This window comes from Protobothrops mucrosquamatus, unplaced genomic scaffold (assembly GCF_001527695.2).
Source record: "Protobothrops mucrosquamatus isolate PMUCROS unplaced genomic scaffold, P.Mucros_1.0 scaffold1681, whole genome shotgun sequence".
In the NCBI taxonomy this organism is placed as follows: Eukaryota; Metazoa; Chordata; class Lepidosauria; order Squamata; family Viperidae; genus Protobothrops; species Protobothrops mucrosquamatus.
In genome coordinates this window covers 16,420-36,679 of record NW_015387837.1, presented here as the reverse complement: position 1 = coordinate 36,679, position 20,260 = coordinate 16,420, and the positions used below count along the sequence as shown (strand labels likewise).

The following is a 20,260-nucleotide window of genomic DNA, read 5'->3' as shown; positions in this document are numbered from 1 at the left end:
TGTTTCACACTCCTGTGGTGAGAAAAAAAATCAATCAAAATGTTTCACACATGCACTAAAAGAGAACACCAGTGTGATGAATTATCTACCAAAACAACTTACCTGCAGCTTTATACCAGTTGAGTTTATAGGGTTGCCAGGTGTCCACTATTTGAGTGGACAGTCCACTTTTTTCACATTATGTTCACAATTTTGTTTCACAAAATAGTGGACATTTTTTTTATTCAAAAGCTTTATGATGAAATGGTACGTAATCTAAAGCTGTACAGTCTACTTTTTTTTACTACTTAACCCCCCCCCCCCGCTTGTCCGCTATTTTTTGGAAGCAGACCTGGCAACCCTAGTTGAGTAGCAATAAAGTCATGGACATAATTAATTCAATGTTTGATTACTAACAAGAACCCAATTGTCTGACTCGCAATACCAAACCAGACCAAACATAGACACACCAGAGCTTAAGCCACCATTAAACGTGTCATCATATAGGCAGTGTTTCTCAACCTTGACAATTTTAAGGCATGTGGACTTCAACTCCCAGAATTCCACAGCCAGCATTGAAGTCCACATGCCTTAAAATTGTCAAGGTTGAGAAACACTGATATAGGGCATATCAAAACGTATCAATCTTAACCCCACTAGATTGTACAGTAGGGTACACACACGCAAACACTCCACCACAATTCAACGAACGAGAACAACGCGCTCTTAGGTTTGCTATCCTGACATAATTCAAAACTCAGCTCAGTCCCTCGTGGAAGTCAGACAAGCTGCAATCCTCATCTTCAGCCACCCGACCGTCTCTGTAATAAGATGGAAGGGCGGCAAGCGGGTTTAGCGGTGTGTGTGTGTGGGGGGGATTTATGCCACACTATCGGCTACCCCCTCCCACCGGAAACCTGGCGCCCACATTTTGCAGGGAGCCCGTGCAGCGCAAGCCTAGACGGATGCAGCTTGCACGCTCTCAGGGACCGCGCAGAAAGATCTACCTGGCGCGGCGTCCAGGCAGAGACGGTGGAGATGGATTCGCTGCCAGTCCAAGCAGCAATTCCGGAAGGATGAACGCGTGTGAAGCTGGGGAACCACTACAAATGCCAAGGATCAGAGCAGAGCTACGATCTACCAAGTGCGCGTCCACGATCAACTGCCGGCGTGCGTCTCCGATCCCCTCCCTCGAGCGGTAAAATCCACTTCACTTCTTCCCACGTGGGTAGGAGACTTGCCAAACATTTCCCCCCTTGACCCGGAAGTATAAGCCAAGCACAAGCCTTTCCGCTGTGGTGCGGTAGGAACAGGTAGCGTCCCCGCGATTTCCTTGCTTTGATCGCTGCTCTCGGCTGCCCCCGTGAGGTGTCGCTTTGATTTGCACAGAGCCTACTGGCTGGAGAATTCTGGGTATGGAAGTCCACAGATCTTAAAAGTTGCCAAGGTTGAGAAACGTTGCTGTGTAGAGGGATTCCGAAGCTAACTTAACTTTCCATTGAAAAAAATAATAATACTTTTAAAGACAAAAAAGCCCAAATATTTAAAATCTTAGACTTGCTCCCTGGAAGAAAAGGATGGACTTCCTCTTTTAAGGTGTAGCATGCAACTAACAGATTTCATAAATGAACATACAGGTAGTCCTTGACTTATAACAGTTCATTTAATGACCGCTCAAACTTACATCGGGACTGAAAAAAGTGACTTATGACCATTTTTTACACTTACAACCGTTGCAGCATCCCCACAGTCATGTCATCAAAATTCAGTTGCTTTTTTAACAGCTGCAGTGATACATTTAATTGTGGCAAGCAAGGTCGTAAAATGGGGCAAAATTCACTTAACAAATGTCTCAACAACATAAATTTTGGGCTCAGTTGTGGTAAATCAAGGATTACTTTGTATTCAATATCAAAATACTGGCAGCTCTTAGTTTACCTTGCACCTTGTCTCCAGAATGCAATCAAAAAAGTCAACATGGTGGCTGCACATAAAATCCAGAAACTGTCTGGACCATCATATTGACATTTTTGGCCATGCTTCATCCACACCTCTGTGTTACCTAATCTCAAGGTGTGCAGGGTTGGATCTGATTAATATGGGGGGCCACCAAGAAACCTGAAGTTAGAGACCATTAGAGCAGTGGTTCTCAACCTGTGGGTCGGGACCCCATTTGGGGTTGATCGACCATTTCACGGGGGTCACCAAGCAAGGCTGTCCGCCATTTTTTTGTCTGCCATTTTTTTTGTCTGCCATTTTTTCCCCCTTTTCCGGCGGGTGCCTTACCTCCCTTGGGCTGGGCCAGCTGGTGGTCGGCCTGCTCCATCCTGCCGCTTGCCAGCTACGCCTCGGCCGGCACAGGGGGCGGAACCACGCATGTGCGGCGCTCCCGGGCAGGGAAAGTCCTCGACTTACGACCGATTGGGTAGTCCTCGACTTACAACTGGTTTAGTCCTCGACTTACGACCGGTTGGGGTCGCGGCATTAAAAAGGTTGAGAACCACTGCATTAGAGACTAAACTAGGAAGTTTTTTAAAAAAGCAGTTTTGAACATTAGCAAGAGGGAAGTGTAAATGTAGGGTTAATGTAGTGTGTGAATGTAGTCTGAGTCTTTTTATTTTATTATTTATTTATTAAACATCTTTTCATCCCCTCTCAATTAAAAAAAATCAGTGGCTTGCATTGAATAAATAATGCATGGATTGCTTCCAGGGTACAATCTAAAAAACTGGCAGACTGGTACTGTAAGTATTGTATGAACAAAAACAATAAGCAACATTAAAGAATTTATTCCGTGTTCTCACTACTATTATCCCTTTTGAAATCACCTTATAAATCATATTGCATGATATTGATCCTCCAGTGGGGACCCAGATAATTGCTGGTTGTATAAAGTTGAACTGACTCCATTATGCTTGTCAGTCCAACCTGCTGCGCGCTCTGCAATTTTTGTAATAACAATTGTCAATTGTTGAAGAGTGTGATGCACCTTTGAAAAGAATCACTAGCAGCCAACAGTTTAAAAGAAAAATAGCTCTCCTTTAGATTGAGTCTTTGAAGTGGAACTAAAAATACAGTTTCTCACATTGCTGGCAATGATAATAAGTCAATGTGAAATAGAAACAGAGCTTAGATGCTTAAAATGTATGCATGTCTGAAAGTTCATTGGTAAATTATTCTACATGTAAACTCCTGGCCTCTTTTTTCTTCTGCCTTTTGCATTCCCACTACTGAACCATTTTTAAAACCTTGGATCTGTCTCGCCATTTTTTCCAGCTCTATGCCAGCACTATTTGTAGTTTTCCACCTGTCACTGTGTGTATTATATCCTAAGTCTGTGTAGTGTTCCTGAAATTCTCATGTGTTAAGACATTCAGAGGAAGATGATTCACCAGTCCTTTTCTTTGTGATTTTTTTTAAATCAATAAGGCTTAAATATGTTTACATGGAAATAACATGTAATTACTGTTTCAAGTAATGTGCTAAGAAATAGATGTATTGATTTCATAGAAATAGTTCATTTACATATAATTTCAAGCAGAAATCATAATGTATACTTCCAAATACCAAATAGCTAATGTGAATTCATATTTCACATTAGCTAATTAATTGTAATCCAATCAAATAACTTTTTAGTAGGACTTTTTTTTAAAAAACCCACCATATTTCCATTCAAGAATTTCTGTTACTCTAGTTAACCCTTTGCTTAAAACTTTATATAGCCTTCTCTTTTTTTGTTATTCTGTGGCATCCTTTTCCTTTTCACTGAAATCTACTAAGAAGGAAAAACTAAAGATTAAAAATTGGAGATTCAGAACACATGAAAGTATTTTCTTTACATAGCATCAAAGTCATGTAGTGCACTCCACAAGAATAAATGATATGAAATTAGAACAATTCATGGAGGACCGGTGTTTTACTGTTAAGATATTGTTTTTATGTTTTATTACAGATAAGAATTTTCTGACTATTAATTGGTACCGATAGGTATTGCAAATGAATGAGTGCTGTTGGTTTTCTGTCCTGCTTGTCTGCTTCCACTTAGGTCTATTTGATACTGTGGAGAGAGGTTCTGAGCAGACTTTTATTCTGAGCCAGCATGACTAAGTAATTGTAAACTCTTTTCAAAATAATTGCCTTGGCTTAATCTCCTCAGAGATTGGTAACTTTGCCACTGGTTTAAATTATAGTTCATCTCAAGAAGTACACTGACTTCTACTTTTGTAAACTTCCCATTTAGGCCCTGTGTAGGACATATTTGAGATGATAGGTAATCTTTGTTTAGTGACTGCCTCATTTAGTGACAGTTCACAGCTATGACAGTGATGAAAAAGATAATGGTATGATCAGTCTTCACATTTAGGACCTTTGCAGGTCTGTAATATACTGTAAAGGAGAGCTGAAGTATGTTCATAAACATGATCACGGTTTCACTTAGATGCTGCTTCACTTAGCAATCAAGTTGCCAGTCCCAATTGTGGTCATTGAATAAGGGCTACTTGTATGTGAAGTAGTTAACCATAAATGCTCTGCAAGAGATCAGATTATGCAATCTGCAATAGGTTCCACACATTTGTTTAAGCCCAAGATTGCTGTTACAGATTGTTGGATTGTGCACATCACTGGGGCTTAAGGAGGAAAGTCTGCAGTGGCAGCTATTACCTACTATCTCCATGTATTTAAATGCACTATGTATTTCTGCATTTGCCTCTCACACAGCAAATAAAATGATAGTTTACATGTTTGGATCATATATTTGGATTAACTGTGGAAAAAAGAAAAGCAAAGAGACTTCCGTTGACACATCTGCGAAGAAGTGGGAAATTTTACTATTTGCTGTTGCTGAAGCACTTAATCAGATTAAGTTAGGAGTTTGTATCTAAAGATTTTCATGGGGATGGTGAACTTAAACCAGAGTTAACCATAGAATTTGTACCATGTGGGAAAAGGAGAGAGAAATTGTGTGGCATTGCAAAATCTCTCACCATTTGCAAATAACAGTTTTCTCTTGTAGAAGTTAAGAACTCAGTTTTTTAGGGGACATAGAAATGAAACGATTTTGAATTGTTTTGCAATGTATTACCCATTTTCCTCTATTTCTCTTATGTATGTCCTTGTCTTCAGGTAATTTATGATTACTCTATTGAATTACATTACTGTTTTCTCTGGTAATGTAATACACTGTATGTTCCTGTTCCTTTTTTATTTACCTAGGAGTTGATGCATGCAGTGACTTTCTATTTTGCAGAAGGAGGGTTGAAATAGTTTCCCAAATCAAGTTGTTGGTATTTAGGATATTGGATCATCAAAACTTTTATAGCAGAGATGGACAATTGTATTGGTTCTTCATATGAACTTCAGTTCTCAGCAGCTTGGGAGAATCAAAATGATAGACTAAAGCAAGGATAGGCAGAGAACAAGCAGTGAATGAATGGAGATGAAATCTCTAATAAACCAATAAAAGATAATGGAAACTATAGTTCTGATAATATGATCGAAAGGATTGCACTTTGCAAGTCTTAGTGTACCCTAATAATCATGTAGAAAAAGTAAATAATGTTCAATTTTTATTTGCTGATTCAGATTAATTCAGCTTTCTTATACAGAGCTAGTCGGGTAAAGTGGTTAAAAGTGTTTGATTAAAACTGGGGATACCAAAGTTCAACTTCACCCTTAGCTATAGAAATTCACTGAGTAACTTTGAGCCAGTCACTCTCTCTCGGACCTAAGAAGGAAGCAATGGCAACCACTTCTGAAAATCCTTGCCAAGAAAACTACAAGGATGTGTCCAGGCAGTCTCTGAGAATCAGTCACGATTGAATGCAAGAAAAAATGGTTTTGTTATCCATTCTTGGCAAGAATCACAAAACTGCAGTATTATTGGAAAAGGGAATAAAATTGCTCTACAAAATAAGATTGATGCAATTTTGCAAAACCAGAATAACATGGCACACTTTATCTTAGAACATTATATATCTATTTTTCTGAAATAGAAAAAGAGACTTGCCTGGAAGTACTTTTCAGGAGGAAAGTAAAGGTGAAAGTCATTTATTATTAGAGTGCATCTGGCTATTTGAACTTATTTTAATCATCTTGTTCTTCATTGCTTTTCCATTTACATGCATGTTTATATGCATGTATTTCTAGTTCCTTGAGTTGCAGAAGAAGATAATATTTCGGTAAACCTATGATGGGCTACGTTTTGTAACAAGTTTGAAGGGGAGGGTGGGGTGGGTCAGAGCTCCTGAGAGTAACAAATGCTTTTCTTCTGGGCATCTGTTTCTCTCTGCAAACCCGATGTCTTTCCCCCTAGATTAGGTAGCAAATTCAGAGTTCTTCTGAAGGCAGGAGAAACTTCAAAACGGCCAGTCAGGGAGGGGAAGGGGATGGATATGTCCCAAGCGATGCAGAGCAGGGTCAGGTGACAAAGCGAGGGGATAAAAAGCAGAAGCTGTGCCCAGCAGCTGCCTTCAGCCAGAACCCGGCTTACAGCCAGCAGCAGCAGCAGTCCAGGGGCAGGAAAGCTGAGTGAAAAAGTGAAGGCTAGCTCCCGCTGTCAGTTTTTCTGTCTCCTCTTCTGTCTTCCCTTCCTGCTACAGAGCCAAGTAAAGGGGGAAAAAACCTTATTTGGGCCTCTTTGCAAGATTAATTTCTGTTACAAGAAATATTATCCTCCCCATTGTTGCAATCATCTTGAGAAGATCCTTCGTAAGTTGCAATAAGCATCTACAGCGGTGAAAAAGAACCTGGTCTGTAAGCAAGATGACCACTCAGATCAATTCCAACCTACAATACAACTACGAATATGAAGAGTATGAATACATGAACCAAGAGGAAGAATGGGACAGGGACCTGCTCCTGGATCCGGCATGGGAGAAGCAGCAAAGGAAGGTCAGAAAAGCCCAGCCAAAGAAAACCATCTCCAGTTGAATGTGAATTTTGTGCTGATTGTCATGTCACTCTCTAGAATGCTCACTTGTTGAAAACTTGAAGAGGGGGGTGAAAAATACAGGAGGAGGGGCAGTGAAAGTTAGGATGATGATTTTAGATTTGGTGTTGTATTATCATTGGAAGCATGAGTACTATCTCACCATGCATTTTGAATTGTGTTATTTTCTTTATTTGTTAGAATTAGATTTCTGCCAAAGAGCCAAAGGCAGAATACATGGTACACCTTCACCCAAATTTCCTCACAGAATAGGATAAAATAGATTAGGTGTAGAGACAGATGGCCCAGTCACTAACAGTGAACTAGAATTTGTGTGTCTTTACTTCAATACCTTACCCCTTCATCATACCGGTAGTCACCTGTTTATATGTGTGCATACATTTGTTTGTCTTAAAGTAAGTACAGTTTTATAGGAAACATAGGTAGTTCTTCATAGATTGAGGATGTTAAGGGTAAAACAAACCAACCATATACAGGTAGTTAATACATTGCGTTTGTCTCTTCTAACATGGTCCTGCATACCGTTTCTGTCTCTTTGTTGCTGCTTGGGCAGAAAGGAAGACCCTTGTGAACATGATCCTAGAAATGCTTTCTGAAATACAGTTGACAACATGAGAATAAATGTGGAAGAAAGCCTTTGCTTCTCTAAATTTCATCAGAAGCTCACTAAGTCCTAATTGTTGATGCTCAGAACTTGGGCTTCAAACTGAATACCTTACTGCATACTGCACACTGCAGGAGTCCATTAGGAATACTTTGGGATTTTATTGCATGTTTAGATTCAATCCTTCAACTAAGGTTATTCAGCACATTTATAAAGTTCTATGAATTGGTCCAGTGATTAGATAAATGAAGCATCATCTTTTCTTGGTCAAAGCTTATATAAGATTTTTGCTACCTTTAGCACTTCTTTTGAATAATGTTGTCTTTTATCTTACTACATGTTCAATGCAGGTAGATCAAAATATTATAGTAATAATAGAATTATTTCAGCTCTCCTAATCATATCATGTTTTTTCTTTGTCCTCTGATTTAAAAGGCCAGACAGTATTCCAAGCTCAACATGATGCATATTTATAGAGGAAGATTTAATCAAATATATAGCTTGGAGTCAAACTACATAGTACATTCAATGCTTAAAGGATTCTCCTTGTTTTGTTTTTGTTAAACAGCAGCCACAGAGGCAATCCCAGCTCTGTTAAAGGTGTAAAGGGGAGTGGTGTTGGTCCTCTTCTTTTTTGCCCTCTTAGTGACATGAACAGCTTTCTACCCATTGCTAATAAAAGTTGAGGGTGTTTTGGGATCATGACACTGAAGAAAAAGGTTTATGCTGCCCCATTTAATATTATAGTCTGATCATAATATCTGCAGCTGCTCTCTTTGAAACATAGCACGATGTTGTTTGGGGTAGTGATTTGGGCGTTGTGCTGTATCAAAGAGCTTGCATAATGACACAAATACATTAAACTCAATTTTATTCTTACTTTATGAAGGAGGCTAAACTGAGTCTCAGTGTTTGGCTCAAGGTCACCTTTGAACTTTATAATTGAGGACAGGTTAAACCACAGTTTTTCTAGATCTGGTTATCCATTGTAAAGCTGTATTGTACTTGGTTAGAATCCTCCATACATTTTCCTGAATATATTCCATTAAGATTAACAAGAAAGCTATGAAAAGGGCTGTGTTCACACATTGCATTAAGTCAATTTTTAAGCCCATGAGTGCTATCCATCATGATTCCCACAATATGCTAAGCTATTAAGCTTACGGTATTAGAGTGGTACTTGAATTGTCAGTTTAGCATGATAGACCAGTAGAGCTTGTCTATCATGACTTTTGGGGAGGTATGTAAATATAGCCATTTTCTGAAAATGCTTTTTCACAGCATTTTCTTTAGCAATTATTTCTCTTGTGGAAAAGAGCAGGTTTTTTTTTTGCCAGTTGAGGCTTTGAAAGGTTTGATTTCTAGTGGCATAACTGGCTTTATTTAGAATTCAGGAATCATTGAAAGTTTTTCTTAAAAACTCACAAAAGTGAAACAATTTCAATGGACGCTACCAAAGAATTACCATAGCACGACAGATGAGACAATACAGAATATATTTAATTTACATCTATAATAATTAAGTTTTACAAGAATGTGTCATTTTTGTTTTTGCTGTTTAGTCCCAATTAGACAAAATGTTAGACATCCCTAATATTTCAGGATGCAAATGCTAAAAAGAAATAACCTCTAAATCATTGCTCCACTGCAGTCCAGCCCTTTCAGTGAGATTTCCCCTCCCCCCCAACAAACCCACTTGATTTGAGTGGCTGGTGGATTGCAACCTTCATAGTTTTACATTGTCCTCAGTCTTTAAGAAAGGGAAAAGGTTAACTGGATGCATATATCTATAAATAACTCCTGAGGGAAGGCAATCTCTTTTCTTGGCATGAGAAAAGTCTGTTATTTGGATTTCAGGAAGCAACATGCTCTCCCAGTAGGACTGGTGGATTTGCAAATTCTGGGGGTGTCAGGCTTTTTTCTCCATGATGCTAAAATAAGCTCCCCAAAGTACATTCCTGAAGTCCATATATACAATGATTTGCATGGTTGCTGAGCTTTGTTCAAACCAGTAATTTAATATTGAACAGCCAAACAAGCCCAGCAGTTGGCTAGCATATATGTTCTATGAGACAATCTTGGAACAGGACAAAAATAAATGCCATTGTTTCTATTGTGGGCTGCCCTCTGCAGACTTGCCATTTCAGGATATGCCTGGTATGAGAACTGTCAACAGTTGTTGGTAAGACATGATGACGTCCTTAGGATTACAATGGCCATGACACCTAATTATAACTCCAGATCATATTGTAGCACAGGGTCCCTGCAAGCATTCAAACTCCTTGGTGCAGAATCCTTCCATAGATTTCCATAAATGTGGGTGTTATATAAGGGAACTCTATTGGTCTATACATCATAATTTTAATCTTAAACAGGGGAACAATTCTGGGAAACTATAATTTTATTCAGTGCAAGAAGATGAGTTAGGAAGACCTGAAAATAACGACAGATCTAATTTTTTTTCAGATCTGCTGATTGAAAACTAATGCTAAGTATAGAACTAAGTATGTTTCAGCCCATTCAAGCAGTGCTTTAAGTCTGCAATCATCAACCCCCCCCCCCACACACACACACCCCCACACACACACAGAGTGAAGGAGATGTACCTCTGTTAAAATGTGAATACTTTTTTGTTGGATTCTGATTCTTGTTTTCTTGTTGACTCAGTGAACACCTTGAAATCTCTTTTATGTAGGGAATAATCATGGGACAATCAGAGGATCCTGAAGGGCCCCTCATAGGCAAGCTGTAGACTAATTACCATTGAAAAATGTGGTCTTGTTTTGTGACAGCATGCACTCTGGGCATTATGTAAAGCAAGCACCAGCAAAATATATGTATGCATGACTCTGTGTTATGAAGAGGTGTTAGGAAGCTACACCACGAGACAGGATTAAAATAAAAATGGTGGAGATTGTCTATATATGATGATATTCTGACAAATACTTGGGAAGGGACTATGTTACAGGTTCATTTGGGTGCTCCATTGCAGCTCTGATTTTAAATTGCCCTGAAAATGAGTGAGAATGAGTGTTAGAACTTGAAAACCAGTCAGTCAGTGTAGGACAGGGGTCTTCAAACTTGGCCCTTTTATGACTTGTGGACTTCAACTCCCAGAATTCCTCAGCCAGCGTGCCTGGCTGAGGAGTTCTGGGAGTTGAAGTCCACAAGTCATAAAAGGGCCAAGTTTGAAGACCCTTGGTGTGCGAATTTACAAGGACTAACAAGAAATCCTAGATGACATAAGTTAACATAATATAAGTTGCAATTGTGCAGTTACTTACTTGGGAGCCTGAACTGTAGAGTCTAATGGGACTAACTACTGAGACGCCATTTTTAGAGCTGGGCAGTTAACAGAGCTAAACTGCCATGTCCTCAGAAAAAAAGTGTATCTTCATCTTCAGCATAGTGCAATCTGCCTTTCCATTTGGGCATTTCTACTGAAAATCCCCCAAAGCTTGTTCTACAAAAATAGCCCATGATGGCAAGAAGAGAAATACAACATTATACCGATTGATTCAATGAATGTAAGAGGCATCTTATGTGTATGAAACAATGCAGTGAGCTAGTATAAAAATATTGCAAGAAAATACATATACTTAAACCTCAAACTCCCGTAGATATTTTCTGTTGCTCCACATTGGGATCTCTAGGGGGAAATCAAATATACATCTGAATATGCTGTCAGATTCAAAACTCTAGTCTAGGGCACGTTTGGGACTCCATAGGTACGCAAGACCCAGAATGATATTGTTGTAGCATGATTTCACTTTAGTGCAGGATAAAAGACAGAAGGGGCCTGCCTCCATTTATGAACATTTTGTGAGGGCTAATCCTTCACTGAGGGCATACCCGCCCTATAAAACATCTTGTTTGTAGGCACAATAGCTTCCTTCAAAAATCCTTGGTTTTCCTACTCTGGATGTGAATGGATACACTTGGCACAGTGCCTGTTTCTTCTACTGAAGAAAGCATTAGTGGTGGAGGCAGAGATGTTGGGCACAACACTGATGTTGAGGAAAGGATTAATAACCCAGCCTACACAGGGTGGGCAAATGATTATAAAAAGATTTGTTTATCAGGATGAGGGTTACTGACCTGCTAAATACACAGGCTGGGCCAAATGGACGTGGTGACAGTTGGCATCTACTGTCACCAACTGCCAGAAGAGATTGATTCTTTTCTGAGAAAAATATCTAATGAATTTGTAGATAACTTCATTTGTTCTGTATAGGCTGGTTGTTGTTCCCTATAGTTTTGGGCTTCAGCTTCCCCAGTGTGTCTGACAGATCTGACTACTTGGTTTCCTCTGTTATTGTGAATTCTGGTTCTCATTTTTGGTCTGGATTTGGTAATTCTCTTAGGCATTTGGTCCAACGTGCCTGGCTGAGGAATTCTGGGAGTTAAAGTCCATGAGTTATAAAAGGGCCAAGTTTGAAGACCCCTGCTTTAGAAAGTTGCATGTACTATATACATTTAAAAGGGATGGGCTGCATGGTTGCAGCCCCATTGAATTTTGACCTTCTGGCAGTCACACCTGCTCTCAAGAAATGCTCCTCGTTCTGCTTCACAGGGCAAGGCTGACTGGGAGTGAACAATCATTTTGCAGATGAAATTGTCAGGAAAACTATTTTGAAATACAGTAGGACTTCTGTGATGTACAGCCTCTTCAATTGCCTTAACTGTCCAAAATTCAGTTGAGATAGAAAGTAATGTTTTAATAATTGGACACAGTGCTAAGGTTTGCTGTTATCACTGCAGAATATATAACATAAAGGAGAAAAATGAGAAATCCTTTTAGGTGGCATTAATAACTGAAATTGCTTCTCCAAATCTTATACTGTAGTGTTATGTGCATGAAAAGAACAAAAGCAGAGGTCATGCTGCATATCAAGAGAAATATGCTAGTAGCTAGTGCATCATGAAGTAGTCTATGTTAATTAAAAGTGTTATTCAGGTGCTGGGTCTCAAGGGAAATGCATTAGGGAACCACAGCTCTAAATATAATTTTGCTAGAGGATCTTACAAGGGCTATTATGTGAAGCTCTTGTATTAATGCTGTCAATCTTCAGTTCTAAAGATTCTTTTTCTTTGCTACTCGGTGCAGGCTTCTAAATGCCATAAAAGGAAAATGCGTAGTTCTACTGTGGTGGCAGAAGCTATGTATATATATACATTTCAGTCATTATTGCCATGTACATTTCATCAGTTCCATTTATTTATACAATTAAAATTAAAGGCTGCTTGGAACCTTAAATAAAGTAAAAAGAAGAGATAAAATCATGTATATTCAGAAAAAAAAGCAATAACTATAGGTAGCTTACCCCAAAATAACCACTTTACCCCTAGGCCTAGGAGAACAGCCAGGTTTTCAAAGGCCTTTGGAATATCATCAAGATGAGAGCTATATAGGTCTCTGGGGAGGATACTGTTCCAGAGGGCAGGTGCTTAGACAAAGAAGGTGACTCTTTTTGGATCTCACTCTGCCAGATCTTACTGGATGGGCAGAAAGTAGCAGAGATAGGCAATCCCACAAATAACCAGGCTCTGTGCCATAAAGGGCTTTATAGGTGGCAAGCTTTAAAACGCCCCCCCCCATACATTTATGAAGATGGTCTCTGGTATTATGCCTTAGACCAGACATGTCAAACTCGCGCCATCACATGACATCGCGCAACGTATCGGGACTGTTTTGCCATTGCCGGCAATGGGGTGGGCACGGCTTCCGTGTGATGCATCCGGCCCGTGGGCCGGCAGTTTGACACCCCTGCCTTAGACTATCTAACAATAACAGACTAACAGAGTTGGGAGGGACTTTGGAGGTCTTCTAGTCCAATCCCCTGCTCAAGGAGGAGACCCTATACCATTTCAGACAAATGGTTATCCAATCTCTTCTTTAAAATCTCCAGTGTTGAAATACCCACAACTTCTGGAAGCAAGTCATTTCACTGATTAATTGTTCTAACTGTCAAGAAATTTCTCCTTAGTTCTAGGTTGGTTCTCTCTTTGATTAATTTCCATCCACTGCTTCTTGATCTGCCTTCAGGTGCTTTGGACAATAGCTTGATTCCCTCTTCTTTGTGGCAACTCCTGAGATATTGGAACACTGCTATCATGTCACCCCTAGTCCTTCTTTTCATTAAACTATACATATCGAATTCCTGCAACCATTCTCCATATGTTTTAGCCTCCAGTCTCCTAATCATCTTTGTTGTTTATGGGACTGGAGGCTAAAACATTTGAAGAACAGTTGCAGGAATTGGGTATGTCTAGTTTAATGAAAAGAAGAAATAAGGACGACCTCTACATTAGGTGTGGTAATGAACAATCAGATATTTGTATATTCTTCAGAAGAAATCTGTCTTGCTAAATTTCTTGGGGCCAAGCAAGTTAATTTTCTAGATATAGTCAGCTTTTATGCATAGCTTCCCTTTGGTAGCAGCTGCATAAATCTGATTCTTCTTTATAAAATTCCAGTTGTGCTAGCTTCAGAATGCTAAGAATGAACAGGATATTCTATTAATAGTTTACAAGCATGCTCCTGAGACTAGCAAAAATTCCAGTGTTTCATAGTAAGACCTTTGCAGTGAATGTTGTTTGTCCACTGTTTCTAGCAGTTCAGAAGCAGCATTTCTAATTAAGATTGTTACAGGAGCAGAGTACAATTCTCTTATCTTTTAGCAATCATTGTTTCTCTATTGCCATAGCAGTAAACAATAGTGTTCTTCCCTACCATTCAGTTGCAGCTTGCTCTGTTGGGTGGTGGAAATTATTTAGATTCCAGAAGGAAGACAAGCAAAATCTCTTGTTTGACCACTGTTCCTAGCAGTTCAGAAGTAGCATTTCTATTTAAGATTGTTATAGGAGTATCTGGAATAGCAATGGGTATGAAAATGTGCAGTTTCTACAACAAGAAGGTTCCTATCTCAAAGGGGACTCTCCTTAATATTACAGCCAATAATCTCTCCTGGAGATTCTTCACTGTCTGCCATCTGTGGTCATACTTGGCAACCATAGAGTTCTACTTAAGGAAATACTGACTAATTATTTTTGAGAGAAAAAAGCATCCGATCAAATGCCTAATTATCTTATAAATTGGAATATAAGTGAAATGTGATATATGTATTGGGAAAAGCATGGGCAGATGTACCTGTAAGAGAGAAGGACTCTGCATTTCCTTGGATAAATTCTATGTGTAAGTAAAAGAAAATTAAGGAGCCATTGTAGCCATCTTAAAGTTCATGAGGTTTAAGGTAACCTATGTAAAATCAGGATAGTCAGAACATTATAGGACCGTGGTGGCGAACCTATGGCAAGCGTGCCACAGGTGGCATGCAGAGCCCTCTCTGTGGGCACGCACGCCATCGCCTCAGTCCTAGGCCTTCAGCTGGGTTTTATAAAACCTTTTCGCTTTAGGCCTCCGCCGCCCTGTGCAAAAAAAAAGAAGGTTCAATCAATCAATCAATTTCAACTTCTCGCGGGGAAAAAAAAATCTCACAAAGTTGGAATTGATTGATTGAACTTTTTAATCCCGCCCAGTCTGTCGTTACCACTGCAGCTACGCCCACCCAATGGACCACGCCCATCCAATGGGCCACGCCCACCCGGCACCTGACGATACATAAGTGGGTTTTGGGTTGCAGTTTGGGCACTTGGTCTCTAAAAGGTTCGCCATCACTGTTACAGGAGATCACAAATGAAGTGCTCATCTGTAAAAAAAAAAAAAAATTTCCCCCCTCTCTCTTGTCTGTGCTTTGATAAAGTGTCTATACCAGGGGTAGGCAACCTTGGCTCTTTTATGACTCGTGGACTTCAACTCCCAGAATTCCTGAGCCAGCTTGGCTGGCTCAGGAATTCTGGGAGTTGAAGTCCACGAGTCATAAAAGAGCCAAGGTTGCCTACCCCTGGTCTATACTTTATCAGTTCCAAAATGCTACAGGAAATAGAAAGTAGCAGACTTCAGAATATCTCAAGTCAATATATTAAATTCCTTTGTAATCTTTTTCTTGGTTGGATTGGGAAGACTCTGGATCTGATAGTTTAGCTCTATGGAGAAGTTTCTGTTAAATGACTAATATAGCACTAGAGAGAGGCAATTTTTCTGCAATAAAATTGTGTTGCCTGATTTGTATTGTAGCCTGTCAGCATTTAGGTAAATCTCTCTTTCTCTCTGCTACCCAGGTGATAAGCAGACGTTTTGACAAGTCCCTGGCAGATTATAACAATGCTTTTTGAGCTATGCACCAGGTGTGTTGGGGGGGGGAGGCTTAGGTTTAATTTATTGTATGATAGAACATTTTTCCTCAGGTTGAATCTCTGAATATATATTGGAGCCTTGCCCTCTTCTTCATGCTAGCAGAATCCCTGAATATATATTGGAGCCTTGCCCTCTTCTTCATGCTAGCAGCCTTACCCTCTTCTTCATGCTAGATGTAATCAGCCCATATGGAAAGTACAATGTTTGGGAAGGATCAGGCAGCATACAAATTTAACTAATCACAATCTATCAGCCCAAACTTAATAACTGTTGGTAAGAAAGACAAAAAACTCTAGATAGTGGACATTGGTGTCCTGGAGACAGCAGAGCAGAAGAAAAAGAACTGGAAAATCATTGCATAATATAAATACCTGCAAATAGAAGTAGAATGACTGTAGCAAAAGAAATAAAGATAGTAATAGCGACTTGGATGCAATCCCAAAACAACTGGAGCACCACTTGAACACTGTTGGCACTGACAAAATCACCACCAGTCAATTGCAAAAGGCAGCTTTACTTGGAAAAGCTTACATCCTGCAACGGTAGCTTGAACACCAGCAAACAACAGTATCTGCCTGTGCCAGATCTTTGGGAAGGACTTGGTAGGAAAAGTGGATTAAAATGCCAAATCCAGTCTAAACATCTAGCTGATTATGCAACCAATCATCATAATCATCATTGTTTTATATTAACTGGTGGTGGTTAGAAATATAAGGATATTAGCCTAAGGATATTAAAAGTATTCACTTAAAACTTCTTAATATTCACAAAATAGTGTAAATGCTTAAGGCACGAAGTCATGAGGGTCTGCAGGGAGGCAAGTGAAGTGTTGAGACATTATCAAACAAATTATGTGAAGAATGCAATTAATTTGCATCAATGTGTGATATCACCGACATAATTTGTTTCATTTGTGTGATGATTACCATGACAAATGAGATATTATTGTGGCTTGTATGGAACTTCTACACAAGAGGTCTCTGACCAATAGATGTATTTTTTCACTATTTCCATTGTGGCTTGTCCCAGCAGCAGCAAATAAATAAGTGTTTGATCTACAATATTTCAACAGGAGAAATATTGCCTCTAGGAAAGACATCTGGATGTCTGGCTCAATTAAGTCACAACTGCCTACCTCTCCCTGTTGTAAACAAAAATAACAAAACCAGCTTTTCCCTATGCCTTTGTCACTTACTATCACCATACAGTATTAACAGTTCCTAAAATGTCCTCAGATGTATTTCTGTTTATTTAATAGAAAAAAATCCCACACTGGGAAACCCTAGAGTTGGAAAATTGGGGCTGTAAAGCATTTAATTGTCGCACTGTGACACATACTGATGGTTTTTCAAGATTCCCCCAACTGCTATCTGATCTCTTGCTCTGCTTCCGTGTGTGAACAATAAATGGTCTAATAAATATAGGATCTTTTCCAGACCCAAGGGACATGTAGGCTATTAGTGATATATGTTGGTTGTATCTTGACTGCTCAGAAATGAGTATATATTGTGAATTCTGCCTCAATGGTATTAATAGAAGAGATTAGTCAGAGACAGTAGCTTGTTCTTTCAACACATGAAAACTGAATGAAGACACAAAGCGGAAAGCTACCTGTTGTGTTTTCGGTTCGCTAGCAATTGACGAAGACGCATGGTGAAAACAACAAACTCTTTATTACACACTCCTACAACCAAGTAAGCAGCAAAAGGCACGCAGGCCTTTTATAGTGCCTGAAACCCGGACAGTGTGAACCAATAGGAATTTACCCTTTTCGTGCCTTGCGCATGTGCACAAGGCTGGCGCCATTCTGCCTGGTCCCGGGCAGCTTTTGGGATTGCCAGAGACCATTTGCAACAATTCTGAGCCTGCTGTCAGCTCTTGCAGGCTCAGGACACAACACTACCTATAATAGAAAGGATGGGGACTGCATCAGCTTATCTGGCTTTGGTGGGTATCCCCGGAAGGAACAATTTTAAAGGATAATACTGCAAAAAACCACCATTAGGGATGCAGTCCTAGACATACCGGTATCTACTAAAAAATGAATCCTACTAGGTTTCTTCCCACTCATTCTAAATGAATTCAAAATGATTTATTTCAGTAGGTATGTATACATTTGATCTGTAAATCTGAGATATTTAGACTTTTCCATGACCCCATGGCAATGAGATCCCACTATCTAACACATTAAGTAATTACATTTACAATTAACAGTGAAAGAGGAATTAGAGAGAAAACAAAGAATAAGAAAGTTTGGACAAATGATATGTAGCACAGAGAATTCCCCCCCCCCCTTTCTAGTTAGGGGTATATGGTGATTGTCATAGTACTATGTAGCTTTCTGATCTCAATATGTCCCTTCTTTGGGCCATATATTTTTGTATGAATGGAAGTGTATGAGAATCAGCTTTTACATCCACAAGAATTTTCTGAGTTGTGTAATATATTAGAGACAGAATTATATGCGATCTGTACTATGCATAATATATGCATTACTGTGTACAGAACGGAAAAACTCTGGGACTTAATTGATTCCAATGCATCATAAAGTCAAATCCATTTCCACACTGGTTAACTTCTCAGACAAAATGTCTCAATCCATCCTCATCCCCTCAGTGTGAAAAATGCACTAGATTTTTGCTGTCAAGATAGTTGTGATAAGAATTGGAACATTAATGAGCAACCTTACAAAGCTCTTGGAGTGAAACATTGTGTAAACTATACAACTGCTTTATCTATGATAGTTGAATCATAAACCACTGTACTGAAGGTGAGGATAAAAACAGATTTATTGTGAGGACAGTGCCATAAATAAAATATACAAGCAACTTCATACTTTTACCATTGATTGTGGGGGGGGGGGAGACAGTAGCAACAGCCATAATGAATCAGTTACTTATTCTTCTGTGTATTCAAGCAGCTGGATATTTAAATGTCAATTGTAAGTTAAAATATGATTACAAAACAAAACACAGAACTCCTTGAGTATCTTTGCAGAGGTAAGTAAAATAATGCTCTGGTAGTTTCCAGGAGGGATTTATAATCTCAGCACATCTGGAAGCTACCAGATGGAGAAAGCTGCTTTCATTATAATCTAGCACATGTTACAGGGACTGTTTATAGAGGCTGCAAGACACTAATTAATTAATAGCTCTTCTTATCAGTCTAGTTTAGATGTTCTTAGTTCAGATACCTTTCTCCTTTTCATGTAGAAATTGGGATCTTATGGCATTCCATCCCAATGGAATGATAATTAATATGTAACTTCATCCCAGTGATGCTTCGATGTGTGAAATGTATATGCAATATAAAATACACATCATTCTTACTGGAGATGACACTAGCCAATACAGTATAAATATATCAACAGGCTACTTTTGTTATTTTACATGTTATAGATGTAGTATGTGGCAGCCACCCTCCACCATACTGAATTTTGGCAGTCTATAAAGATGAGAAATAAATTTATCCTCCGTAAAAGTTATGAGCATGCATTTATTAAACAGCATTATATTTAACAGCTGGAGTAAGGTAGAGGCTTTTCCAAATTGTCAGAGTCTGTGAGAATTTCTATGCAAGGCAGTTATTGACCATGCTGGTTAGGCAATCTGAAAGGGTGCTAAACTGGAGAAAAATGCAGTGGTCTAAGGGCACTGAGCTGTTTTGAAAGCATCTCCAGCGTTTCTATGCCTTCAGTAATGTTTTAGAACTGAGCTGATTGTGGTTTGCTTTCCCCACTAGAGGGCTCTCTTCCCCCATCGTCCCCTCCGACTCATAATTTGTAAGAGGAATGGGAGCTTGCTGGCTTTTCAGCTCCTCCTCAATACTTCATGTAAAGGAGCGAGGCTGAAACCCTCAAGACTTTTCTAGTTTCCTAACCTAACCTGACCCTGGCCTGACCGTAACCCTAAGTCTTCAGTTCTGGATGAACCCACTTGCAAAATCCTTCCTGATATATATGGTTGTTATACTGTTATGTTATTGGATCTGCAGCAGCTTTTAGATATTCACCCCTCGTTGTCAGCATTCCAGATCGTCAGAGACAAAGGAAAGCAGGGCTTCCCTTGAGATTCCTTCTGAGAATTTGAGGAGTGAAAATGATGGATGTAGGGATGTGTTCTTTGAGAATCTGGAATATGTAATACAGGGCACATACAATATATGCCAAGCTGAATCTTCTTCTTCTTGTGCCATATCCGTTATCGGACGTTGGCGATCATGTTGGCGGTCCTGTTTTTATCAGCAGCCGCACGAAAAAGTGCTGCTGAGTTTTGTCCAAACCAGTCCCTTAGATTTTGAAGCCATGATGTTCTTCTTCTGCCTGGACCTCGTTTGCCTTCAATCTTTCCCTGGATAATAATAATAATAATAATAATAATAATAATAATAATAATAATAATAATAATAATAATAATAATAATAATAATAATAATAATAATAATAATAATAATAATAATAATAAAGTTGGAAG

The 20,260-nt window shown here is 39.2% G+C and overlaps 1 protein-coding gene across 1 annotated transcript in view; it reads left to right on the top strand.

Moving 5' to 3' along the window:
- Positions 1 to 6,694: 6,694 nt before the first annotated feature.
- Positions 6,695 to 20,260, top strand: part of LOC107293648 (alpha-actinin-2-like) — a gene marked incomplete at its 3' end in the record, with an annotated part of 27,754 nt that continues 14,188 nt past the window's right edge. Inside the window, exon 1 of the mRNA XM_015822806.1 lies at positions 6,695 to 6,870. Coding sequence (XP_015678292.1) covers positions 6,742 to 6,870 — 129 coding nt within the window. The remainder of the gene's footprint in view (positions 6,871 to 20,260) is intronic.